The 25,320-nt window shown below is 39.8% G+C and overlaps 2 protein-coding genes across 8 annotated transcripts in view; one reads left to right on the forward strand and one right to left on the reverse strand.

Annotated features, from left to right (window-relative positions):
* The first annotated feature begins 1,715 nt into the window (after nt 1-1,715).
* On the forward strand, nt 1,716-16,229 carry sec24d (SEC24 homolog D, COPII coat complex component). The gene is made up of 22 exons (XM_061031834.1): nt 1,716-1,932; nt 2,607-2,709; nt 2,998-3,119; nt 3,276-3,599; nt 3,982-4,103; nt 4,289-4,400; nt 4,624-4,751; nt 6,153-6,291; nt 6,419-6,534; nt 7,283-7,407; nt 8,677-8,868; nt 9,132-9,225; nt 9,936-10,052; nt 10,146-10,316; nt 10,831-10,927; nt 11,289-11,434; nt 11,534-11,672; nt 12,041-12,159; nt 12,278-12,457; nt 13,384-13,575; nt 13,991-14,080; nt 14,484-16,229. Exons 1-22 carry the CDS (start codon nt 1,782-1,784, stop codon nt 14,622-14,624), a joined length of 3,120 nt encoding a protein of 1,039 aa, XP_060887817.1. The 5' UTR covers nt 1,716-1,781; the 3' UTR covers nt 14,625-16,229.
* A 1,119-nt stretch (nt 16,230-17,348) lies between these two features.
* Nucleotides 17,349-25,320, reverse strand: part of kcnip4a (potassium voltage-gated channel interacting protein 4a) — a 114,023-nt gene continuing 106,051 nt past the window's right edge. For 6 of the 7 annotated variants that reach the window (XM_061031845.1, XM_061031848.1, XM_061031849.1 and 3 more), the window contains 6 exons: nt 21,777-21,846; nt 21,179-21,249; nt 20,461-20,568; nt 19,349-19,453; nt 19,191-19,253; nt 17,349-19,099 (listed from right to left, as the gene is read on the reverse strand). In XM_061031845.1, coding sequence (XP_060887828.1) covers nt 19,052-19,099; nt 19,191-19,253; nt 19,349-19,453; nt 20,461-20,568; nt 21,179-21,249; nt 21,777-21,846 — 465 coding nt within the window. In that variant the 3' untranslated portion in view covers nt 17,349-19,051. The remainder of the gene's footprint in view (nt 19,100-19,190; nt 19,254-19,348; nt 19,454-20,460; nt 20,569-21,178; nt 21,250-21,776; nt 21,847-25,320) is intronic. The other variant, XR_009666836.1, reaches the window with a different exon arrangement.

Consider the following 25,320-nt stretch of genomic DNA (forward strand, 5'->3'; position numbering starts at 1 on the left):
ATTGGCTGTCAATGTTGAATGTTGTGACAATATAGGCTACCACTAAATTTCAAGGACTAACAGTATCTAGGGCTACATCCCTGCTTATTAAAAATAAATTGAAAAAATATCTTACATTTGATTACAAATATAGCTATACTATGCTTAATAAATCATTATATCCTACTGTGAATCATATCAACAATTAATTCTACAATCCTATTCTATTTATTAAAATCTCAACTGCACGAGATGCGTTATTATCAGAGAAAAAAGTGTTTAGTTTAGTGTGCACAGGTCCACATCCCTTCATCGATTTGCTGACGTGTATGGGTTCCCTCTATTTAGCGCATGCGTACAGCGACACGACTTCACAAACATGTCAAGTTAGGCAAAAACACGTCGACCACAACCAGAAGTTCAATTATGTACTCTTTACTTTTAAAGCACAATGTGGCGTCCTTAAACAAATTCTGGGACGTACTGAATATCAAAAAACGTTTAACTAGGCCTTAAAAATATACATAGCCGTAATTTGTTATAAAATTGGGTCTAATATCATATTTAAGAAAGTTTTATTTTTATTTCTGGAACTTTTATTTTGAAGTGCCAAACCGGAAGCTATGTGTATTCTTCGGAAACTTGAAACTGCGTAACCAACATAGCGACCGGCGCTTTGGTGGAGTTTGACGTGGCACTCTGATTCTACTGAGGGCATTAGACACGGGAGCGGACTCTGCCCCAATATTCAGGTAAATATCACCAGACCACTATTTACACATGTTAGCACCATGTAATACCTAATGAGAACATTCTTTATTTGTGCGTTTTTTTTTATCTTTGAAATGTATGCTTTCCTGGTGCGAGTGAAAACTTTGTAGTAATTTCCGCGTAGCTAGCGAGATGTTTTCTATCAATATGCAATCAGCTGTGAATGAGGTGCTGTCATGTTACCTCGCTGTTTTGATAAGTTGGTTTGCTATTCTCTCTTGCTGAATTATATCACAATAAAGAGAATAACATGTGTAATTTCAGCTTGAGGTGAATTGAAGGAGGGTAGGGGATGCTCGGATGTTTAGCCATCATAACGGTCTTTGACGTGGCAATTCTCGGAAGTTGCAGATACAGATAACTACTGAACTGGATGATTAATCAGTTTTATTTAATTGTCCTTTTTTTGGTGTCAATTTGTGTATTATGTAGTAGTAAAGGAATTTAATTCAGTAAGGACGCAGCTGTTTATTTTTGTTGACCCAGCTGTGCTTAAGTTTTACTCTGAAGGGTTCACACCATGAACACGTTTACAGACAAGTGACTAGGTGGAGGTGACTGCAGTTTTTTTTTTAAAAAAGAGGCTCTAATGTTAGTATCAGAATCCATAGGTTTGGGCCAATCACATTGAAGATAATGGTATTGTAAACAGAGCAAACAAGTCTATTAACTATCAGCCTTTCTTCTGATTCTAAATGAGAAACATTGAAGATAATATAATGAAGAATAGGCCCGTCTTATCTCTAAAGAAGCAATGTCAAAAGTCCATGTGACAGAGTGTTGGTGATTACATGAGGGCAAATGTCAGTTGTTGTTGATGTGGCTTTAAACACATGCAAGTTATACTGTATGTAAGACATTAACATGCTGGGTGCAAAGTGTTTCAAAAAGGCACCTTAAGAAAAAGAAAATACATTAACGTGTATATATACGCATAAATTATGAGCTTTACATTTCCATTTTTTCAACTTGACAGGTTGACAATCTCATTCATCCTGGCATGAGAAGACAGTAACACTCATCCCATCGACATGAGTCAACAGGGTTATGTTGCTGCACCCCCATACTCCCAGGCCCAGCCAGGGATGGGGGGCTACCAAGGTGGATTTGGAGCTGGTCCCACACAGCCCCTCTATGGACACTATGGGGGACAGCCTCAGGCATTCACAGCTCCACCCACAGGTACACCGCTTCTGCTACTGGATTGTTGGCCCAAATAATATGATAGCTGCTTTCATTAACAAGTTTAATCTTGTCTCCCAGTCAGATCAGAGCATTCATTGTTGAATAGTATCAAATGTGGAAACTTGAAGCTTACAATTCTCAAGCTTTCAGAGATGAGATAAGCCGAGACAATTACTTAAAAATAATAGGCCTTAAGTAGTGCTTTGCACAATATGAGTAATCCTTGTATCAAGTTGCACTTTGCTGCTTGTAATGTATTGTTAATTATGATTTTCTCTAATGGAGTACATTTGTGTATCTTACCTTTACCTTTACATAGTCCATTGGCTAAGCTGTGCATTAAAAAGTTCAAACAAATGGTCCTACATTCAGCAGAGTCTCTCTAGAAATAATGACTTACTTATGGTGTGTGGAAAAGAAGAAGGCCCAGACAACAGCAAGATTACTACGCTTTCTTAACAACATTGTAGACACTATGTTCAACCCTGGAATCAGGTTTCTGTTTGACCCAAGCGTTATAGGGCAAACTACAGAATAAGCTATGTGAAGCATTACTTCTCAAGTCATATAAAGGTGCTTTGAAAACCTGTCTGAATATACTATACTGAGTATTTACACATGAAAACCAAACAATTTACTGATATATGTCTGGTGTCCTTAACTCACTGCAGGTATGATGAAATCTCCAGTCTCATCTGCTGCTGGAATGCCTCCACCTCCAGTGTCCAGTCAGTACAATCCAAATATCCAGCAGAATGGTGCACACCCACAAAGGTACCAATCTTCCCCAAAAAGCAACAGTTTGGTCCTGCCAAATATCTCCTGGTACAGACATAAGGAGAATAAAAAGAAAGATTTCTATACACGATGAGGGACCTTTATAAACTACTTGTGTCTTTTGATCTCATTTTCAATCTCGAAGATCATGAAAGTAAAAAAGGTTAACATGCAACAGATACATTTAAATCATGTTAGTAACGTTTTCAACAGATCCAAATGTTGAGTAAATCATGACCCACACTGTATCTAGTGTACTCTGATAACTGTTATTATATTCCTCAGATATCCTGCTCCACCAGCTGCTTCCTCTGCATATGGACAACCTCAACAGTCCCCATACAACAGCATGCCTCCAGCGCAGCAGCTCACCAATCAGATGAGTTCTATGAACTTGGGCAACTATGGTTAGCCTGCTTTTTACTTTTTCACGTTATTCTGTTAACAGGACGTGTCATGTCATGTATATATCATGCCTTAGAAAGAAAATTACAGGGTGTTAAAAAAATGACTGCAGTGAAGTACTCACCAGGTTGTATATTCTCTTTTCTTGATTCTTGCAGCCCCAGGTCCCATGCAGAGCCCGCCCCCTCCAACAAGCTCTGTAGTTCAGCAGCCTTTCCAAACAGGCCCTCCTCCAACAATGGGCCAGCAACAGATGCCTCCAGGCCCGCAGACACCCCTCATGCACCCCCAATTGTCTCCTCCACAGCCATCCCCAACAAGCATGGCAATGGGAGGTCCACCAATGACAGGCCCTCCAATGACAGGTCCACCGATGGCAGGCATGGGAAGACCCTTCCCTGGGTCACCTCCTCCAGGACCTGGAGGTTTCCAGCAATCTGGTCCTGGAGCTGCTGGTCCGCTAGGATACCAGCAGCAAGCAGGTAACTGTGACATTTTACACCTGAAATGTCTTCTACAAAAAACATTACTTTCAGATACATGGTCTGTACATGGTCATTATATCAGCATGTATTTTATCATATCTGAGGTTAAAAAAATTACTGTCTTTCATGTCACAGTATGTGTCTTTGAAGCTTTATCCTTCTCTGAAGTTTCTCTGTGTCATAGAAGATTTTTTTGTTATCTGAACAAGAGTCTGGCAGGATCATCAGTACTTGTCCTTTTTACAAGTATACAAATTAGATGCCTCTTGTTCTCATATTGACACAGTTAGCTTTACACAGCTTACATTCAGTTAACACAAACTAATTCCATTGTACACAATTATAAACATTAAACTGTTCATTTGCTTTTAATGTAAAGGTCCATTTGGAGGACCAATGGCAGGGCCCCAGCCGGGCATGCCAGGGGGCTTCCCTGGAGCACCAGGTGGACTGGCTGGACCACCACAGAAGAAACTGGATGCTGATTCTATCCCCAGCATTGTGAGTAGACCCCTAATCCTCCTGGGATTTGATATGTTCATATACCAACATACCGTTTATGTTATTCCACATTGTTCTGTCATGAACCAGCAGTTTGTAAATGTAATTATTTAACAAGAAAATGACCCACTGGACTAATCCAGAGACATCTGATTGTACTGTAATGTATAACTTGTTTGTTACAGACTCAAGTCATTGAGGAAGACCAAAGAAATCAAGGGGGGAAGGTCTACAGCACAAACATCAGGGGACAGGTTCCACCTCTGGTCACCACAGACTTCTCAGTACAGGACCAAGGTAACTCATGACAACTTTTAAACATATCCTTCTGCACTAAGTATGTATGGGAGATGTTAATGTGAAGCAAATGTTAGAAATGCTTTGAAAAAAAGAAGGGTTGTTATCATTGGGTAGATCTGATAGTGCGCATTTAACATGCAAAAGTCCACATTTGTATCAGAGTGGTATCAGGATCTTTTAAGTGATAACATCCGCATTGTTGATGTTTCTGTTTGCATAGGCAACACCAGTCCCAGATTCATGCGCTGCACCACCAACACCCTACCTTGCACTGCCGATCTGGCCAAACAGTGCCAAGTGCCCCTGGCTACCATAATCAAACCCTTTGCCAGTTTGCCTAAGGATGAGGTAAGTTAGACATTTATTCCTAAAAAAGAGAGACTCTTGCAGGAAATGATAAATGTTAATATGCACAAGTGTCCCCAACTGATTTAGATTTTATTATTGGCCGCCAGCTATGTTGGTTAGCATCCATCCCTTGAGTAGCTGATGTTCAGCATTATGCCCAGAGTTTTGATGAATTTTCTCCCACTCTGTATATTTACACATACTACGCATATTTTAAGCCAGTCTGTACTTTTCCATTGCGTATGTGGAGTCTTGAAAGAAAAGAAAATCATACAAAGCAAAATTCTTCTAATGTGTCCCACATGAAAACCTGTCTATACTACATAGTCATCTTAACATTGAAAGTAACATTTATGAAAAAAAAGAAGTATTTCTGCAGTAGCAAAACATAATATTTGTATTTGCCATGGAGGATTCTGTCATATGCTCTCAGAGAAGTGCAACTTGTTTGCTATGTGAGTTAAGTCTAACTGTTACATCAATTCTTTAGTAGTTCAGGCCTTAACTGTGACATCAGCTTTTAACCAGAGGATAGAGATTTGTATATTTGCTTTAATTTTTAAAAGCACATAAAAAAAAAGAAGCTTATGTTACACTAAGCAGCTTTTGCTGTACTACAAAAGTTAATTTATTCTGTTTCTGACTCGTCCAAGAATCCTGACTTGGATGTTTTCTCCTGCTCTTGCCTTGTCCCAGACACCAGTTGGCCTTTTTAGGCAATGTTAGCCTTCTCTCATGTGGCCCAAGGCTAATTAGCTCGTGTGATTTGTATGGAACTCTGGAAAACAAAAGAGATCCAACTTGAGTGTTTTGGATTTGATTTCATCTGGTGAACAAATGAAGCAAATACACACGACTGATATACTGAAAAAGAAAATGTCAATCCTCTGCATTTGTTCTTAAAGCATGCTTTAGTTCTTGGCTGCTGCTTGCATTGTTTGGCGATCCAACAGGTTTGGTTCTCCTTACTGGGTAAACTGCCTTAAGATAACGTGAACACTTTTACTCTCCACCTTAAACTTTCCAGGAACTTTATACCTGTTTGTGTGTCTGTATGTGTTTAATGACAGATGAGTTCATTTAGAAAACATATTTTTTTGTTGTTTGCTTGCTGAGAATCTTAAATTAATCAGGTTCAGACAGTCTTCATCATCTGCAGGGTCATAGTGTTTATATTTAATGGGTTCAGGATGAGCATTTGCAGTCCAGGATAGAAAAATGTTTTGTGTATGAGTAAGTGCAGTGTGTATTATTTTTGGGTGCCATGGAATCACAGATGCTGTGAGCAGAATCTACACGTATAAACAGTACTGTATGTGCAAGCGTATGCTCCAAGTACAGGAAATATTGCTCTGATTTTCTTTGGAGCAGCTGTTTTAAACATTGTGTGTCCCTGTGTAGACCCCTCTATATATCGTTAACCATGGCGAGACGGGGCCCATCCGCTGCAATCGATGCAAGGCCTACATGTGTCCCTACATGCAGTTTATCGACGGAGGTCGTCGCTACCAGTGTGGTTTCTGCAGCTGTGTCAACGAAGGTACGTTTTGAAAGTTACAGATTGAAGTTATATGATTGGATTTTAAAGGAGAAGAAAACAGGTTAACATTTCACTTTGAATATATTGTCCACATCTATGTTCAGCTTTTTCCTTTGCCTTACCCTAGTGCCAGTCTTCTATTTCCAACATCTGGACCACATGGGCAGGAGGGTGGACTTCTATGAAAGGCCTGAGCTTTCTCTGGGGTCCTATGAGTTCGCAGCCACCCTGGAGTACTGCAAGGTAGAATATAGCTACTGAAGATTCTGTTCACAATTTATATAAAATAAAGTAATGCAAAATGGATAATGTCAGTTACTACATCATATGTTAAACATAAAAAAACAACCTTAAATCTCAAAATGTGAACTATGCCTTATAGTAAAGTTGATGCATCCATGATTCAGCACCAATGCATCATCATATCGTGTCTGTGTTATTCATGGCCAGCTGATTATATCTAAACTGAATGCAGAACAGAGAGTGTTCAGCTCAGTCCAAACACTGAAAAGACACTTATCAACTGTATGTCCCCAATGGAGGCTGTGGTTTATGGGAACAACATTAGAGGGTCAGAGTGATCAGGCAAAGCTGAGTCACTCCACTGTCCTACTTTCCCTCTGTTTATTATGACTTATAAACAGCCTCCACAGACCAGATATTAAACAAAGGCCTGCAAGGTAAGTGTCTTGTCATGGGTTGTAGCTGTGGAAACATAACAATATCTTACTGACAACACCCCCCCCCCCCACAAGCACAGACTCTCCAGCCATTGCCCTCCATCCAAAGACTTATAACTGTCATGGTCTCCTTGTAGCGACCCAAAGCTTTCAGAAAGCACAAGAAACATGTCTAGTTTGGGCTTTTGACGAGCTTATTCAGGAGTTAAAGTTCAATTTCCTGTTAAAACCAGGTTTATTTAGCCATGTCAGCCTTGAAAGATTTCCAAATAGCAACTAACTCATTCACCTGCTGCTCTCCTCCCACGCAGAACAACAAGCCTTCCAACCCTCCTGCCTACATCTTTATGATCGACGTGTCTTACAACAACATTAAGAGCGGACTGGTCAAACTGATCTGTGAGGAGCTGAAGACTCTACTGGAGAATCTGCCCAGGTACACACAAGAAATTGCAGACACATTCACAGTGTATTCAAATCTATTTTAAATGTGAAACTAATTCTGTTAATACCGCTCAAATGAAACATACCAAAAAAAACTCCTCAGGTTTTCTAGCCAACCTATTTGTTCCCCTCTTCTGAATAGTCCTGCATGAGGGTTTGCAGATGGTGGGTCTCCGTTAGTGATGATGCCAAAAATGGAAATATTATTGTGTCGACTCTCGTCATCATCCAAAACAGAAATCTTTGTGCTCGATACAACGCAGGCTTTGTGGTAAACATGAATACAGAAGACAGTTTTTTGATATACTGCACAGTAGGGGATGCAATACTTGGTTACTCCTAAAATAACTTGCTAACGTTATTTTTCTTCGTTCCACCTCATTAGTGCCAGCAGCAATATACCTCAATCGGTCTTCTGCCATGACATCATTGTTAAAACATGCACTAGAAGAGAACTCTAAGCCCCTTCCTCAGCGGTGATTCAGTCTCTTTACTTTAGTTTCAACAAGGCGCTCAGACTGAACTATTTGGACACCATGCATTGTATATGGTTCATGTAATTCCTGAGTGTTTGCCTAATATATCTTTAATTCACTTGCGGACAGCTAGAGCTCAGTTGAAGTAAATTCAGATGTATCCATTGTGTCTCCTTTTGATCAGTGAATGGTGTGAAAATCATTCAAAGTGAAGCTTTTCATGAAAACAAACACCTGTGCATGATATTCATGGAGCACAGTTTTGCAGGAAAACCACATTACATGTTTCTTAGCATGCAGCATGTCTGCATGATTTAAGATGAGGGATCTACAGACTGCAGTTTGAAGTGTCAGTAAAGAATGCTTTTGAAATTACTACAATGGTGACAGGTTTGGATGTATGGCTTTGGTCTCAGGTCCAGCTCACAGTATTCTGCTACATATCAGCTGTGTAGATGTCTATATTGTTTTTTGAGTCACTCATCTACTACAGTCTAAAAAGACAATTTGTGCAAACTCTAATTTTTTCAAGTCTGTCATTTTTTGATAACTCCTGCATAGTTTCCATGTTTGGTACAATCGTATTGAAAGATATGGTAATCATAAAGAAAGTAATAAAAGATTTTTATTCTGTTTCCTCTTCCACTAGAATGTCTATAAAGATTGTCAATAAAAGAATAAAATGTACATTTTGCTTCACATTATTAGAGAACAGGGACATAGTAGGAGTAGTGACAGTATTAAAAGCGTCATGGTATTCACTGATACTTGTTCTTCCTCACCAGAGAGGAAGGTGTGGAGAGCTCTGCCATCAAGGTTGGCTTTGTCACCTACAACAAAGTCCTCCACTTCTACAACGTGAAAAGTGCTCTGGCCCAGCCGCAGATGATGGTGGTGTCAGACACGGCTGAGATGTTTGTGCCGCTGCTCGACGGCTTCCTCGTCAACTACGAGGAATCGAGGGCTGTTATCTTCAAGTAAGATACAGCTTTTTCATTAAGTTGTGGAAGAACTGTTTGTCTTGGATTCACCATGCAGTAGGGGGGGGGATTCTCTGAAATTTTAAGATGGTTAATCAAAAGAAGTGTTTATTTTTACATCACTGGGAGGTAAAGTGATTCTTTTGGTATTGGGGTTCAAATGTCCTCAGTCAATTCTTCTCTAAAGTGAATTAAATGCATGTAAATGAAGTACATTAAGATACTGCCTAAAGCCATACTCCTGCCCCTCTTCTCTGCAGTCTGCTGGACCAGATCCCTGACATGTTTGCTGACACCAACGAGAGCGAAACGGTCTTTGCCCCTGTCATCCAGGCCGGAGTGGAGGCATTTAAGGTTAGCCTCAGTGTGACATCTGTCAACACAGAGTGGGAGAGTAGGAGGCCTCCTGCAACTTCCCAGGAGCATGTTCGGCTAGGTCTTGATGTAGACTCTGGATAAGTGCAAGGCCAAATGTAATTGGCACAGTTTGAAGCTTTCTGTTTGATAACTAACAGTGTTTCTCAATCTGAAACACCCTCTTGCCACTAATCTCCTGATTCCTATCAAATATTAAAGCAGCCAAAATAAATTCTGGCGTGTTTTTGTAAAAAAGGCAATCATTTTAAATCTGAACTTGAAGAGAATTTGCACAATGTTGCTTCAGATGAGTTTGTATACTCTGTTTCGTTTGACTCTCCCCGATATGTTTGTGTTTACTTTAAAGTCCAGCAAACTTTCCCAGTGATATGAGGTCTTTCTTTTGGCATGCAGTGAAGGAAACGTTCACACAGCTTTTAATTGGAAACAGTTGTGACATTACACAACAGCAACCAGCCTGATAGTTATTTATTTATTCATGCCTGCTCATGTTCCTATTGTTTGTAGGTATTGCTTTTCATTTAGCAACACAGAGCGATCTCTGCTAATACCGTGTAGTATTTTTAGAAGAACCGGCTCCAATGCAGGAACTTCTCACCTTGTTATTGTACTGTAAAACTAAACACAATATAGTAAATATAAATAACACACTGTCTCACCAATGAGATCTTTTGTCTACTCTCCAGGCAGCAGAATGTAGCGGAAAGCTCTTCATCTTCCAGTCCTCCATTCCCACGGCTGAGGCTCCTGGCAAACTGAAGAACAGGGATGACAAAAAGCTGGTCAACACTGAGAAAGAGAAGGTGAGCGTGATTATGTGTTGACTGAAATTCATTTTGAATTTAAACTGAATTTACAGACTGCTTACTGCTTACATCTCGTTCCCCCCCCCGTAGACCCTTTTCCAGCCTCAGAAAGGAGTGTATGAGCAGCTGTCAAAGGACTGTGTGGCTCAGGGCTGCTGTGTGGACCTCTTCCTCTTCCCCAGCCAGTACGTAGACTTGGCAACTATGGGGGATGTGCCGTCACATACTGGAGGCTCCATCTACAAGTACAACAACTTCCAGGTACAACATACCTTTTCACAGTACACATATGGCACTTACAATGAACAAAAAGATTCAATGTTTAGGTTTTATTTCCTGTCGTAGATGTGGAAAGTCAGAGTTTTACATACATCAGAGGAATTTTGGAGCACGAATAAAGCAAGTTTTATCAACATTTGGGACTATGCACAGTACCCACACTCTGTTATAGAAGTCTCCCATAGGAATTTGCTCCAAACTGAACAAACACACACTTCATATTAAGGCTGCAGAATTCAGTTTAATACTCAACCTAAGCATGCCCTAAAATAAATAAATATTTAAATTGTGTGTACACGTGTTCAAACTGTCCATTATAATAAATCATCAGTTTTCATGTTAGACATATGGACTAATCTGTTTTAGTGCTTTTATGATCCCCACTCTGCTGGTCGTCAGCATGAGACCAAATCATGACAACACTGCCATCTTCTGGCTAAACCTTGTGCACATAAAACAAACGTGCTGCTGACTGTGATATTCTTGATGTTGCCAGGTGGAGACAGATGGAGAGCATTTCCTCAGAGACCTGAGGAAAGATGTACAGAAGAGCATCGGATTTGACGCCATCATGCGAGTCCGTACCAGTACAGGTAAGGAACACATTGACACTTTGGTAAAGCTTGGTTATAAGAAGCTCTAAATTCAGTGTTTTAGAAAAAGTTATTCGATCTACTTAAAAACAACCTTTTTTTTTTTTTTTTAGATTTTTGTTTTTGGACTTTTATGACTTTATTTATTTTATATTTTTTATTTTTTATTTTTATGACTGTCCTTACAGAGGACAGTGGATAGAGTAGGAAATCAGAAGAGTGGAGAATGAAATGAAGGGAAGGAAGCCACAGGTCGGACTTGAACCCCGGGCTGCTTGCTTGTAGGACTATAGCCTCTGTACATGGGGTGCTACACCACTGGCGCTCTCCCTCAATGATCTACTTTTGTGTGTTCCCTTAGGCTTCAGAGCCACGGACTTCTTTGGTGCCATCCACATGAACAACACCACAGATGTAGAGATGGCTGCTGTGGATTGTGACAAGGCGGTGACTGTAGAGCTGAAGCACGACGACACGCTCAGTGAGGAGACTGGAGCTCTCATTCAGGTATAAACATTGAGAAATATGCCTTAAGAGTAAACGTGTGTTATCTGGAGTGAAAACCTCAACTTTGGTTCGAACTCACATATACACTCTGTTTCCCAGTGTGCCTTGCTGTACACTACAATCGGCGGGCAGAGGCGTCTCCGCATCCACAACGTCAGTCTGAACTGCAGCTCGCAGTTGATGGAGCTGTACAAGAGCTGCGAGACAGACTCTCTTATCAACTTCTTTGCCAAATCAGGTAACAGCTTCAATTCTTCTGAATATAACGTGCAGATTGTAGCACAAAGTCAACTCTCTGTACTAAACTGCAGTTTCATCTTGAATTGACCCCATGCATCACTTGATAATCTCCTCCTGCTCCCAGATTTATGAGAAAAAGAAATATGACTTGTGAAAATAAGGACCACATGTTGCCACAAAATAGAGATGAGCCTTTCTGTAATCTGCACATAGCGAGCCACAGTTACCGTCTTTCACTCGTCCTGCTCTTAAGCTCCCATGTCAGATCTTTATTCTCCTGCCAGATCTTTTTTTCATTTAATATTCCCTGTCTTATCCTCTGGTCTTCTTCTGTCTTTTAATTTTTTGTTTCCCATGCCCACTCAGCTTACCGTGCCATATTGAACCAGCCTTTGAAGAATGTGAGGGAGATCCTGGTCAACCAGACCGCTCACATGCTGGCCTGCTACAGGAAAAACTGTGCCAGCCCCTCTGCTGCCAGCCAGGTCAGTGCGGGACAACACCTGGAAGGGCATTTGTTGAATTCAGCATTTGTGACATGATGTCTGAAAATCCAGATTTTTCCCCATGAGTTAACATTTTTATACCTCACTCCACGTGTAGCTGATCCTGCCCAGTTCCATGAAGGTGTTGCCAGTCTACATTAACAGCCTTATGAAAAGTGCTCCTATGGTCGGCAGCACCGAGCTCTCAACAGACGAGAGAGCCCATCTAAGGCTGTCGGTCATGGCCATGGGAGTGGAGGACACACAGCTGTTGCTCTACCCTCGTCTCACCCCACTGGTAGGGAACAAACTAAAAAAAACAAACACTGGGCCTCATTCTCCAACATCTTTCAAAGTTTCTCCTTAAATTTCCTCTTAAAGTTCCAAAAAAGTCTAAGACAGATTCATTCATTCAGTTGTCTGCACCTGTGTTCTTAAATTGATGAATGCAACTCCATTGCCATCTACGTTTGAAGCTAGGTAAACGCCCCTCCAATGCCCATGTAAGGGCATGAGACTGCTTGGCTGTGTACACACACCAATTACACTGAATTGAAAGGTGAAATAGAGACATCAGAAATGCCCAAATCACAATTTGATAAGATACATTTAACGCTGTCCCCAGAAAAGGGCACACACACAATTCACTGAAATTAAATAGTTTGAGCTCAGCTATGTCACAATTCTTCAAAATTTATTCAATTTGATGGTGGGAGTATTCTAAAAACTGCAGCTCTAACATGATTGGGCCTGTAAGAGATAGTCATTTAAATACATGTGTGTAAAGGCAGGTTTTCATTGTCAGCATATATTTAAAAACTGCTACTCAGTGCTCAGCAGTATTTAGAATTGAACATTTGCAGCTACAGTTTAGACCAATCATTACATATGTGCAGTTAGAATTGAAATAAAAAGTTGGCATGACATTTTAATTATAATGAAACGTGTTATTCAATGAATTGAAGATACCTCAATACATACAGTTTGCACTGGCATGTCAGTACTGAAATGTGCAAAAAGTGTTTGTCGATTTTCTTCTTATAGAAGAACAAACCAGAAATAAACTTACAAACTATGTAAGTGGGTTTAAAGAGGAAAGGTTTGCGAATGAGGTTAACTGAGTAAACATTGTCATTCTTAGCCAGTGTGCTGAATTGCTTGGAAACGCCAGTGTGTGTAAACTAGTGTGTGAAATGAATGCATGTACGCTGTTTTTATTTTCAGCACAACATGGACGTCAGCAGTGAGGCTCTCCCTGCCCCAGTGCGCTGTTCAGGTGAAGGTCTGACCGACTCAGGCATGTTCCTGCTGGAGAACGGACACTCCATGTTTCTGTGGCTCGGCCAAGCTAGCCCGCCAGACCTCATCCAGAGCATCTTTAATGTTCCCTCCCTCGGCCACCTGCAAGGACACATGGTCAGAATAACAGCATAACACAGCTTTGTTACTTCTGTGGTCCCTGGTATTAAAGTATGGTTAGAGAATGTCTGGTGAATAGACAACTCAGAAATGAGAATGATTAAGTGTAAACTGTCAAAAAAAACTGAACCGACAGTCAATGTTACAAATTTCAAAGATTTATGTTGTTTTAAAGCAAACACTCAAACACCACTTCACCATGTGCTGCCCATAAATAAGAGAAGAAAGCAGAGCAGATGTGTGTCAAAGCATGCTTATAGTACTACTACGTCATGAAAACAGTTACTGGTACTTTGTTTAGAATTGTTTGTGCAACAAAACATGATGGTGCAAATACATCTCATGAACTCGTGCCAGTGACCTAAACACCATGACTTTAAGGTGTTACCAACTGTCTCCCTTTGTTTTTCAGTGTGCGCTGCCAGAGCTGGACAACCCATTGTCCAAGAAGGTTCGATCCATCATCGACAGTCTGCTTGAAAAGAGGCCGAACTCTATGAAGGTAAGAAAGATATCTAGAGACACAACATAGACCCAAAAAACCTTTGCACTTAATAACTTTATTTTTAAACTAGAAAAAAAATAACATCAATTAGTACCAGAGTAACTTTTGATTAAAGGAACACAGGTAAAAGAGAGGTAAGAGGAAATAGGCCATGCAGCTTTTAATTGAGCTTTGTCTACCCCTAGTGGAACAAGTCAGTAATTACAACACCCAAGAAAAAACATGCAGAAATACAAACAAAGTATTTCCATGGATGTGAACTGTTGTTAATAAAACCTTTCTGTAAAAATAAATGTATCAATGACTAGTTGAGAACATTTAAGAGAACTTAGGAAACTGTACACACGTCTGATGAGCTGCATGCAACAGATCACATTTGCTGACTTGTCTCCTCCCTCAGCTCCAGATCGTGAAGCAGCGAGACAAACCGGAGATGTTTTTCCGGCAGTTCCTGGTGGAGGATAAGGGTCTGCACGGTGGAGCTTCCTACATGGACTTCCTTACCTACGTTCACAAAGAGATCAGGCAGCTGCTAACTTAACCCCTCAGTGCCCTTTGAGAAACCACGGCATCTCGCAGACCATGTACGAACTTCACAGGGTCCGTCTCAAACGGCTGGATGGTCCACTGAAAGCAAACTTTTTAAGTGTTTATCAAAGACAAAAGATCAAAAGAGGAACCCAGAAAAAAAAAAACCTGTCGAGATTTAACCCCCAGAGTACGAAGCTGCCTTTCCTATGAGCTTTTGTCATCACACAATATTTTCCTCAAATAACCACTTGTCACATGAACAGCCTCCCTGGAGAAATGAGATGGACAAAACATGCAAAAACATTTCATGCACAGTCTCTCTGTGGTTGACTGTGGAGCTCGGGATGACATCATCGCCTGAGGCTGGAGTGCATTTAGGCGTAAAGCCTGTTGGCAAGAGCAATACGACATATCTCCACTGTGCAGTCAATATCCACTTCACTTTGCAGTTCTATGTGTTTATGACAAGGTTTTTGTAGGCAATACTGTAGATGTTCACTTGGGAAAAGAGCAAACTCCTATGAATACTAAGTTCAAATGGAGTGTTAGCAACAAACGTCTTAATCCTTCCTTCAAAAATAAATTTTACAGTATTTATAATGCTTACGGCGCCCTGTTTTTATCTGACTTTTGTGGTCTTAGAAAGAGAAAACGTATTCAAATAAACATCAGAGTAGTGTATTCACAGTACTAGATACTTTACATTTAGTGGAAACAATGCCGAAATAAAATCCATCCAAAACATAATCGACTAAGCATTCCATTCACACATATCCTTCTTTAATAATCTCATTCTTTGACCATTTAAAGCAGTTCTTTTCTCTTCACATTGTGCAGAAACATTTCATTATCTTTCTTTCAGGGTACAATTAAAAGAACACAGCTGTTGATGTTAGCAGGATGAAAACATTCCCCTCTGCGCAAAACTGGTCAGAACCTCAAAATGAAAAGGGTGAATTAGGGATAACTATTTACATTTGTAATGAGGAACAGGACGGGAGCGCTAATGATGCTGGGAGGCATCAAAGGGAAGACGTTTAATGTCAAACATTTCCAGTAGTGGCACACAAAAAACCTATAATTATGCTGCTTCTGTGTAAAACTCAAAAGTTCAGTCTGACTAACATTCAGTAAAATGTCGTAACTGTAATCTGCTAAATTGTCTGTAATGATGACGTGTAACACATCATACTTTATTCATTGCTTGTTTTTGAAAAGGAGGCAATAGCTTCATTGTAATTCATGTACGCATTCAAGAACTATTTTTGTGTTCATATGGCCTACAAACAGTCTTTTTGTACAAGAAATACAGAACGTACTGTGTTTTCAAAATATTACCAAATGCCTTAAGTTGATATAATAGTTGTTAAAAATATGTTAAACTTTATATGTCCTCAAGGTCTGTGGCTGATTTCAATCTTCTCAGTTTGTATGCAAACTTATCTCAGGTAATTTGAGTACCTTACTATTTGAAGTTGGAAGAAATGATTTCAATATAACTGGAACAGCGGACGTTTCCTTTACGAGTAGACGTGGAGATTCACAGGCATGTTGGCCATGTACATTTCATTCCAAACCCTTAACCAATTCTGTCTGAATTAAACTGTTCACATAACTTTTGTTGCTCTTTTTTTCACCCCTAATATCTCATTAAATAGATTTAGGATGTAAGAAAAAGGACACCATTAAAGACAAAAATCTATATCAACTTAGCTGGTTTCTGATCTGCGATACAGTCCAGGTGGCAGAATGTTTTTTTTTGTCCTTGTATTATCCTCTTACCGCCACAAGGGGGCACCAGACGACGACTCTTCATCTGAGACAAATAAATAAGAATAAGAGTAAAATGCTTTTTTAATACAATCTGCTTCAATTTAAGCCAAAGCTTCCTGATTAACTGATACAGATATTCAATGAGCTGCCCCTTTTCAGCATTTTATCAAACTAATTAATACATGTACAATCTCATGCCACTCATTATCTGAATGAAAGTCTCTGTCCATTCCTAAATTACAGTCATACAGTGTGAACAAAAAACATATTTTATCAGATTCTACAGTCTTTAATACCAACTGAACCATTTAAAGGTCACATATTATGCAAAATACACTCAAGTTATTTTAACACTAATGTGTCCTCAGTCTGTCTACAAACCCCCCAATTATGAGAAAAGTCCACACTCTCCATTTTTCACCTGCTCCACTTTTCAGAAACTGTGTGCTCAAACAAGCTGTGTGGAGATTTTCCCTTTGTGACATCACACAGGGCAGAAACCCCTCCCCTGGGTGGGTGACACTCCCACAGCTAGGCGTTTGTTCTGCCCTCTGAGTCGGCCTTCTCACAGGAAACATGTAGGCATGATGCAAGAAATCCCAAGCCACCCAAGCCCTTCCAGAGGGGCGTGGTCAAACACAGCTCATTTGCATTTAAAGTGACAGACACAGAAACAGCCTTTTCTGAGCAGGGTGGGTTTATAACAAGAAACTTCACAGACATGTTTTGGGGAGCTCTGAGACTTATTTACACTTGTTGTAAAGGAGGATAATATGTGACCTTTAATACATAATTGAAAGATTGAGTTGTGGCTTTTATTTTTCCATGTTTGTCAGATTTCTGACATTCACCCTTTGTGTGTTATTTATAGAAGAAAGTAGAAATGCTTCAGAAAAGATGTTTCTGCATCCATTTGGACATTTTTTTTTCAATATGTTAGGAAATGATAAATGTTACAAACTTGTGTTTCCCCCAATTTAATCAGTAAAATGTCACATTTCATAGATTTCTGAGAATATAAACTGAATTGTCAATCAAATTAGAGTGTTAAATTTTACAAACAGAAAGGCACAAAAACAGAAATCAAGGAAAACAATGCAGTTTGATACTTTTTCGGTGCAACTTTACATACTTTGTCCAACAAAATGTGTAAAAACCAAACAAGTGGCAGTTTTTTTGAACGAATAAATAAAGATCATGCCTCACTGAGAAATGTTCTTATTACTGACTTGTACTTCCAGTAATGCCGTGTACTGTCAGAATGTCTGAATCCAAAACATGAGCAACCTTTCAATGCTTCAGAAACTCATTTACAAAACGTCCAGAAACTTCTCTCAGTGGTCCAGTGGTTTCCAACAAGCAACAGGAAGTCAAGGAGTGAGACTTCTACCAAGCATGCTTTGTGTTTGCGCTCATATGGGGCCAAGCAATGCTTTAATCACGGACAGCCAGGACAAATCAAGCTGAGTGGGAGTGGGCAGCCCGCAGGAGGAGGAAGAGGAGGAGGGAAACAGTAGGAAGTGAATTAGCAAACAACCTGAAAATGATGAATATCGTACAAAGTTGAATTGTGAGTACCCAGATGTAACCCCACTGACTTTTCTTATGAAAACAGGGAATACCATGAAGAAATGTAAAGAGCTCAAATTCACCCGAGAGCAAACTTTCATTTAATACTGTACAACTGACAATCTTTTGTACAATGATCATAGTAGCATATAAATAACCTCCAGCACTGCTCACAGTGTTAACAGTGCTTCAGAAACAAAAATAAAACCAGAGTTATGATGGTTAACTTTACAGGGGAAGTACATACATCAGGGTTCAAAGAAATACACTGAAAGCAGCATTAATCTTAGGACAAAGATATCATCTAAAGTTATACTGGTGGTAAATGTAGCTACCTGTGTGCTTGTGTAGACAAACCATCGTTATTATGGTCCGGTTTTGACATCAATACAATCCTTGTGTTGTCTCCATTCTAGTTGGCAAGTAAACATAGACAAAGTTAAAAGGTTTTTTCCACAGAGTAATCATGTAATGCTTTATCTATAAGTATTTACAATTCAAAATGGTTCACCTCTAGGTTTTTTTTGTTGTCTAAATGCTTCCTTCAAAGACCACAATGGTTAACTAAGTCGGGGTGGAAACACTCTGGAATTTAGAGGCAGTTAGGAAGGTGATAACTGCAGTGGCAATTAATTTGTTCTGTTTTACTTTCTGATGCTGTAAAAACGTCACAGTGATTTTAACTGCTAGTAAATAAAACAAGTCAAGGCTGAAACTGAAATCTCATTTTGTGTTGTTCTGTAAAGTTGAAGGCTGAAACTGTTTGTAGAATGCAGCATTCTGTAAATTGAAAAACACTCCAGAGACAGGTGGTGGGAGTGGACCTTGAAGTGTTTTATTTTGAAAAATCCACACGTTCTTGAAACCCCCCCCCCCCCCCCCCCCCCTTTATATTGATTTATAATTTTCTTTCCTCAATAAGGGAGATTATTCCAGAGTGTTGGCACCATATTTCGCACTCCTCTGTGTGGCCCTCAGTGATGAACAATGTTTTATCTATGGTCAAAAGTCTGCATAGCACACTGTACACAGTATGAGTCCAAGTCAGAGCTAAAGATGAAGTCTTCTCCCAAAGCCGTCACAGTGGGCCAAGAGTTAAAGAACATTTTCAAAGAGGTGCATTGATCGCATGATGTTTTCATCCTGTGCACAAAGAGAAAAACAAACGTAATGAGAACGTGTAAGTGTGCCAACAGAGCCCAAAGCAAAGTGAAGAACGGGATATCCAGCTTACATTTTGGCAGCAGTCGATGAACTCGTCTATGGTTACCACTCCGTCTTTATTTTTATCCATCTTCTGTTGAGACAGAGAGGAGGAGAGAGGAAAAATAAATAAAGGAGGTTTTTTTAAAGCCTCTTTTCTGTGACTGACAGCCAGCAACAAACACTTGCCTGGAAGAAGACTTCTACATGCTGACGAGGCGTCTCCTCTCTGAGGACGGGGTATGTACATTTTCCCATCATGTCGTAGATGGCCTTCATGATGTCAAGCATTTCCTACCACACGTGGAAAAAGGTCAGTTTACCAAATGGACAAGACAAATAACTCCTCAGTCAAACCTTAGACATGTAGATCATTTCAGTATTATGTGGCAGAGATGTTAATCTTTCCCTCTTCGGGATACCTGCAGGATTTTAATTTGACTGTTTTCTACTTCAAGTGAGTAGTTCTCACAGAGAGGTCTGTGGATTGTCAAGGATAAAATAGAAACTGCTTCATCTTAATTCCAGAGGTTTTAGGCATACTAACATGATAGTAGTGAAGGAGGAAATCTAAAGATTAAACAGATACATTTTGGACTTTCATTTCTCTGACGAGCTGTTATTCAGCGCACATGCCTTTAAGGAAGAATATGCAACTTTTTGTTCCAGTAGATGTCGCCCTTGAGCACCAGCATGAAACCAAAACAAACTGCCATCTGGCGACGCCGCCGCCGAAAACCACAACACAACATCCTCTCCAGAAAAGGACTGAAAACCTCCCTGTTGAACTCTTGTTTACATTCCTTTATCCCCGGCAAACAAGGCTTTCACTCTTTATTTGACTGATTTGTTGATTCTTTTTGTTAGTGCATTACTTGTTCTTCCCTCATGTAAAGGATCCTTGGGTCCCATAAAATGAGTTATAAAATCTATGCGTATAATCAGCATTTAAGTATGGTTATTATGAGTACTTATGCAAATAGACATACGCATTTAACTCAGGCAGTTCTTGGCCTACGTACAGTAAAGCTTCACAGAGCTTCACACAGAGGTCTATACTTTTAAATCTTGTTAGAATTTTGCTTTAATACCAGGGGAATCACAAAATGGCATTCCATTGAACTCAAATGCACTGGGAGGTAGGCATATATCTAAGACACTAGTATCTAAAAAGCTGGAAAAAAATCAGAAAAAAACTTGGCAAGAAAAGTTTCTTCAGAATACGCGTGAACTGGCCCTTTAAGAAAACCTTGAAGGGCCAGTTCACTGGTGGTTCCAGTGAATGTTTCAAAAGGACATACCTCTTTAGTGATGTATCCATCTTTATTGATATCATAGAGGTTGAAAGCCCAGTTGAGTTTTTCCTGGATTGTTCCTCGCAGGAGGATAGAGAGGCCCATAACAAAATCCTGCAGTGAAAAGAAGATTTACTGAGAAAAATGTGTAATATGCACTAAAAAAAAAAACAAGCTTTCTGAAACAGTCTAAAGCACATTACACACAAAGTTACACCAATATTCCCCAATCACCATGCCTATTAAATAAAGGTAGAATCTCATCCACTTTTATACATCAACTTTCCTGCAACGATAGTATTTTAGGTATTAATTAGAAGTAAATCATGAAAGAGAAGAAGTAGGAGAAGTATGCTGACACATAACATTCTCTGGCCTTCTGGGAAATCCACATACGAGTTCACAGATTGGACCACATATTAGCCAGTGAAGCTGTGGACTGGCATAAAGACAGCTTTTCTGTCCTAATAAGCAAATATCTGCCCTTCATGAATATGAATCAAGTGTTGATAGCATTCCAACCAGGCCTGTTTGGGCTGAATTAAAAATTACTGGGGTTGCAGGTTACATAATGCTCCAGCGTAACGAGTCATGGCCTCACAGTGATGTGTTTTTTTGGATATGTTAGTGCTTCACAGGACTTTCCTTTACAGTTTTGAAAGTGATGGTGATTTCTTTTCTTTAGTTTTTTAGAGCTGTAACAAAATGGGAAAACTTAGCTTACCTCAAAACTCACAGAGCCGTTGTGATCTGTGTCGAAAGCATTGAACAGGAAATGTGCGTATGTTGAAGCATCTATGGAGAAAACAAAAATAAACAACATTAAAATACATCTGTGTTCATTACAGCTCTTTTAACACCAACAGCAACCATTTCTGCAATGGAGGAAAAGTTATTTAGAACATCTTCAAAGAGAAATTGCTCCTCCTATTTCCCCCCCACTCCTGATAAGTGAGAACAAAAAGCTTATAACAGAGAATTTTATCATTGTCCCTTGTGTGGTGAGCCATTATATTTACTGCTCTGCCTCCTTTCTCTCTGAACAGATGAATCAAAGCCTCCTTATGTTTTTCTCTCTTGTTTTTTTGGGTGCAATCTTTGCATAATGAAGAGAGCCAACACTGAGCATTTCCAGCTGCATTCGTACTTTGTCCCTTCTTTCCTCACAAACTCATTTTCTTTTGATGGAAGTTTAATTCAAAGTGCTCGTTGTGCCATTTTAGTAAACAGAAGTGAGAGACAATATGTGCCTGTCCAGCTCACAGAGGAGCTAAGAAGCAGCCTTGAGAGGAAAATAAATAAAGCAAGAACAAGGCACAAACCTCCTTGTGGGAAGAACTGTGCGTAGATGTCTTTAAAGGTTTCTTCATTGACAACTCCGCTGGGGCATTCCTGCAAGACAAAATGCAAAGAATAAAGTGTATATAAGTTCAAGCTGAGTCTAGGATGTGTCAACATATTGCGTCTGGCAGTTGAACTTTTCAAATAATATTCAAAATTCTTGGATTCTAAAACTTTTCAAGGCTGTAAAGAGGTGAGGTGCAATTCTGTGAAATTTTAAAATCTGTTTGAGTTCTTACAGGCGAGGGGAAAAACCATGGCAGACCAATCATTCCAGCTGAAAACTGTGTCGACATGATGTCAAACATTTAAAAGGTTGAATCAAAGCCAGCCTTCCAAATAGGCCGAACATTGCCAAACTAAGCATGAACTAGGTTTGATGACTATAACTATCTACTGTATAGGAAGATCTTGTTTTTGGTGACCTCTAGTGTTTTAACTTGCTGCCTTACTTAAGGGATTTAAAAAGTGTACTCCTCAGAGTGTCCAGTGCATGAATTAAACAGTGAGATCAATTTCGGGTGTGGTTAAAGGTGCCACAGAGCCAAAACTCAAGCAGAGGGAGTAGGGAATTACTGTCTTTCACTTTGATGTCAGCTAAGTCTTTAACTTTAGAGCTCCTGAACTTTTGGCCAGATGTTGAAATGTGTGCAAGATAAAAACAGATTTATTAGTCTCATGAAGCATTCACTAAAGTTTGACAACACTACGGTTCATATAGAGTTCAAAAAGGACTCATTGTGCTGTTTCAACTATTTCTCTGGACTGTGTAGATGTGGCCAATAGCATTTGGAAACAGTGTTTGGGGCTGCTTTGTTATCCGTAGCAATGTTAGAAGTTATTCACCTGTAACATAAGGTGAGATGCACCTATTTATGTTCAAAACAATGACTGCAGTGCTAAATTATAACTCTGTAGCATTAGCTAGGGCTATATTATTACCAAGTTACACTCCCCCTGCAGGCGCTTAACTGAAACTGCTGAAAATAGACGGCTAATGTGAATTGAAGTTTCCAGAGCTTTAAGATCAATAAATGAACTGCATGTTAATCTTTTCATTTATCCCTTTAGTTAAAGATGTTTTTAGAAAGGAGGTATTATACTCCATCGAGGATTCACTGCATCATGTTTGGTACTTCAACCCTTGATAGTCTCTCAGAGAGCCCATGACAGAAAAACATTCAATGTGTTGGTTTTTCAATCTTGTAACCATTCAGGCTTCAATAGATATCTTGTCAATGGCTATTCAAAGCAACCCACCTTTGGTTGTCTGCAGGCATTCAGTTAGGAACACTGAATAGTCTTACATAACACCTGAGAGAAGGGTGCCTTTGTGTCCTTTCAAAGAAAACAGCCGACCAAAGACTTGCTGGATGACCTTGCTCACAGCTGCGTGGTGATAAAGGCAGCGAGTTTTGCAGGTTCAATTTCTGCTTGCTGCGAGGCTGCACACATGGGCAGGATATTATATCTTCGGAGCAAAGGAAATGTTCTGCCTAGAGAGACCATTTCAATTTTTTCCCAAACAAGAAAATAAACCATGCCTTGGCAGTGGATGGAGGAAATCAAAGATAAGGAACAGGCTGTACCTGGGTCTGGAAACGAGAAAATGAACAAGCTGATACAGAAAATAAATCAACATTACATTTATACCCAGTGATTCTACATATTGCCGTGGCTTTATCTGAGAATTAATGTTTAAAACTAACTGAGTAAGAATCTTTTTCACTTTTTTTTTTTAGAAAATGAAGTCGTGAGAGTTTGCTTCAGTCAGTCTTTGCCCCACTTCTCAGACATTTCACACTCAAGACACAGTTTTTCCTGTGTGAGCAACTGTGTTCAGAACAAAGCGGGTTTCCCCCTTCCTGTGAACATGTCCGAACAACCTCCAAGCAATGGAGCTGCAAAAGTAAAGAGGGAACTTTGTTGACATGCTTCAAAGGGGCCACCTCATGTCTCAATCTGAGAGGATGCTGCAAGGTTGTCTGTGTGGGTCCCCTGACACTCTTCTTCTGTTGTCTCACAGACCTACTTTCATATATTGTTGGTTAAAGTGAGGGCAAGAATTTTAGGGAAATAAGGGAGACAGAATGAGCACAACAATGTCTTCATATTGAAGTTTGGCAGCGTGTGACCTGATTAAATAAAGTCTGAGAGTCAGACATGGTGCAGTTCTTGTAAACTAGCCAATCAATCCTGATGATGTCGAAGGATACAAACAGCTCTCCATGGTGGGCGCTCTAAGTAGCATCTGTATAACCACGATCCTATCTTAAACCCTGACAGCTATTTGTGGTACCTAAACCTGAATAAGACATTTTGTATGTTTCGTCTTGAGACTATCAGAGTTTGGTTTTGGTGGTTTAGGCAACAACACTGCCCTACAAAGGCAAAAGGCAGTAAGAAAATGAGTTTTTGTCATTTTTGGAACATTACAGATGTGCTTTATTATGTGGACAGATATCTTGAGTCAATTGTGCTGTTCTTTTGAGAAAATAGTAAGTTGTATTTGCCTTAACTTCCAAAAGCCCTCGAGAAACCAAGGCAATACAGTGATCAGCAACCAAGGGAGCTAACAAATGGAAGTTAATGCCTTTTGCCTTGGCATGACCCCTTATTATTGTACAGGCAACGCAACGGCAGAGTACCTTAACTTCCAAATAAGGGTCAAAGGTCATGTTTAAGCTCAAGATTTTTATGTATATTAATAACCTGATTAAAAAGACAAAGAATTGCCACATTTCCAATATTCTGCCTGCAACTCATTTGGCTGGACAACAAAAAGACTTTAAAGTCATTTTTCTCAGTTCTACACTCTGGCGACTTAAGGTCTTTTGCCTTTGTAGGGCAGAACAGTAAATGTGTCCCAGTTCAGGGGCTGCAGCCGTCGGATTGCACATTTGACAGGTGATTACATCACAGCAGTGCGTTGAAGGCGGTCTATTTTCCCGAAGGCTCCTTCAAATGCAGCCGACAAATTTCATCCTTCTTTCCCCAGCAAAGAACTTAGGGTGGTCATCTGCCCCTGGACATGGCTCTACACTGACAAAGCTTTCTAGAAAAAATACCTTTAAGTCAAATCCCAGTACAGAAGTACTAACCGACTACAGCCCAGGAGAAGGGGATTGGGCAGATCTCTTTTTTGGAAAAGATTACGATGAAAAGCAAAGCTCGAGGCTGTTAGTAGGCATGTTAACATACGCACAATGCTAATGCTAACATATTATGTTTTTCTGGTATGTTTACCTTGTTTTGGACTTTTGCTAATTGCAGCTATTTTTCTTTTAGTGTGCTATCATGCTAACATTTAATAATTAGCATAGCAAACAAAAGACAGGTAAGGCCTTTGGAAACATCCCTCACAATGTCTCCTTTTGTTTATCCCTGCATACACCTTACCTCTATTTGTCAGCTAGGTGCTTTGGCTTCTAGCTTGCTTTGTTGCATGCTATGCTAAGCATTCATCACATATAACACTTGCAAGAAAGTGAATATAGTATCCCCCCCCCCCAATTCTTTTACTTT

Source organism: Labrus mixtus, chromosome 23, assembly GCF_963584025.1.
Source record: "Labrus mixtus chromosome 23, fLabMix1.1, whole genome shotgun sequence".
NCBI classification, from domain to species: domain Eukaryota; kingdom Metazoa; phylum Chordata; class Actinopteri; order Labriformes; family Labridae; genus Labrus; species Labrus mixtus.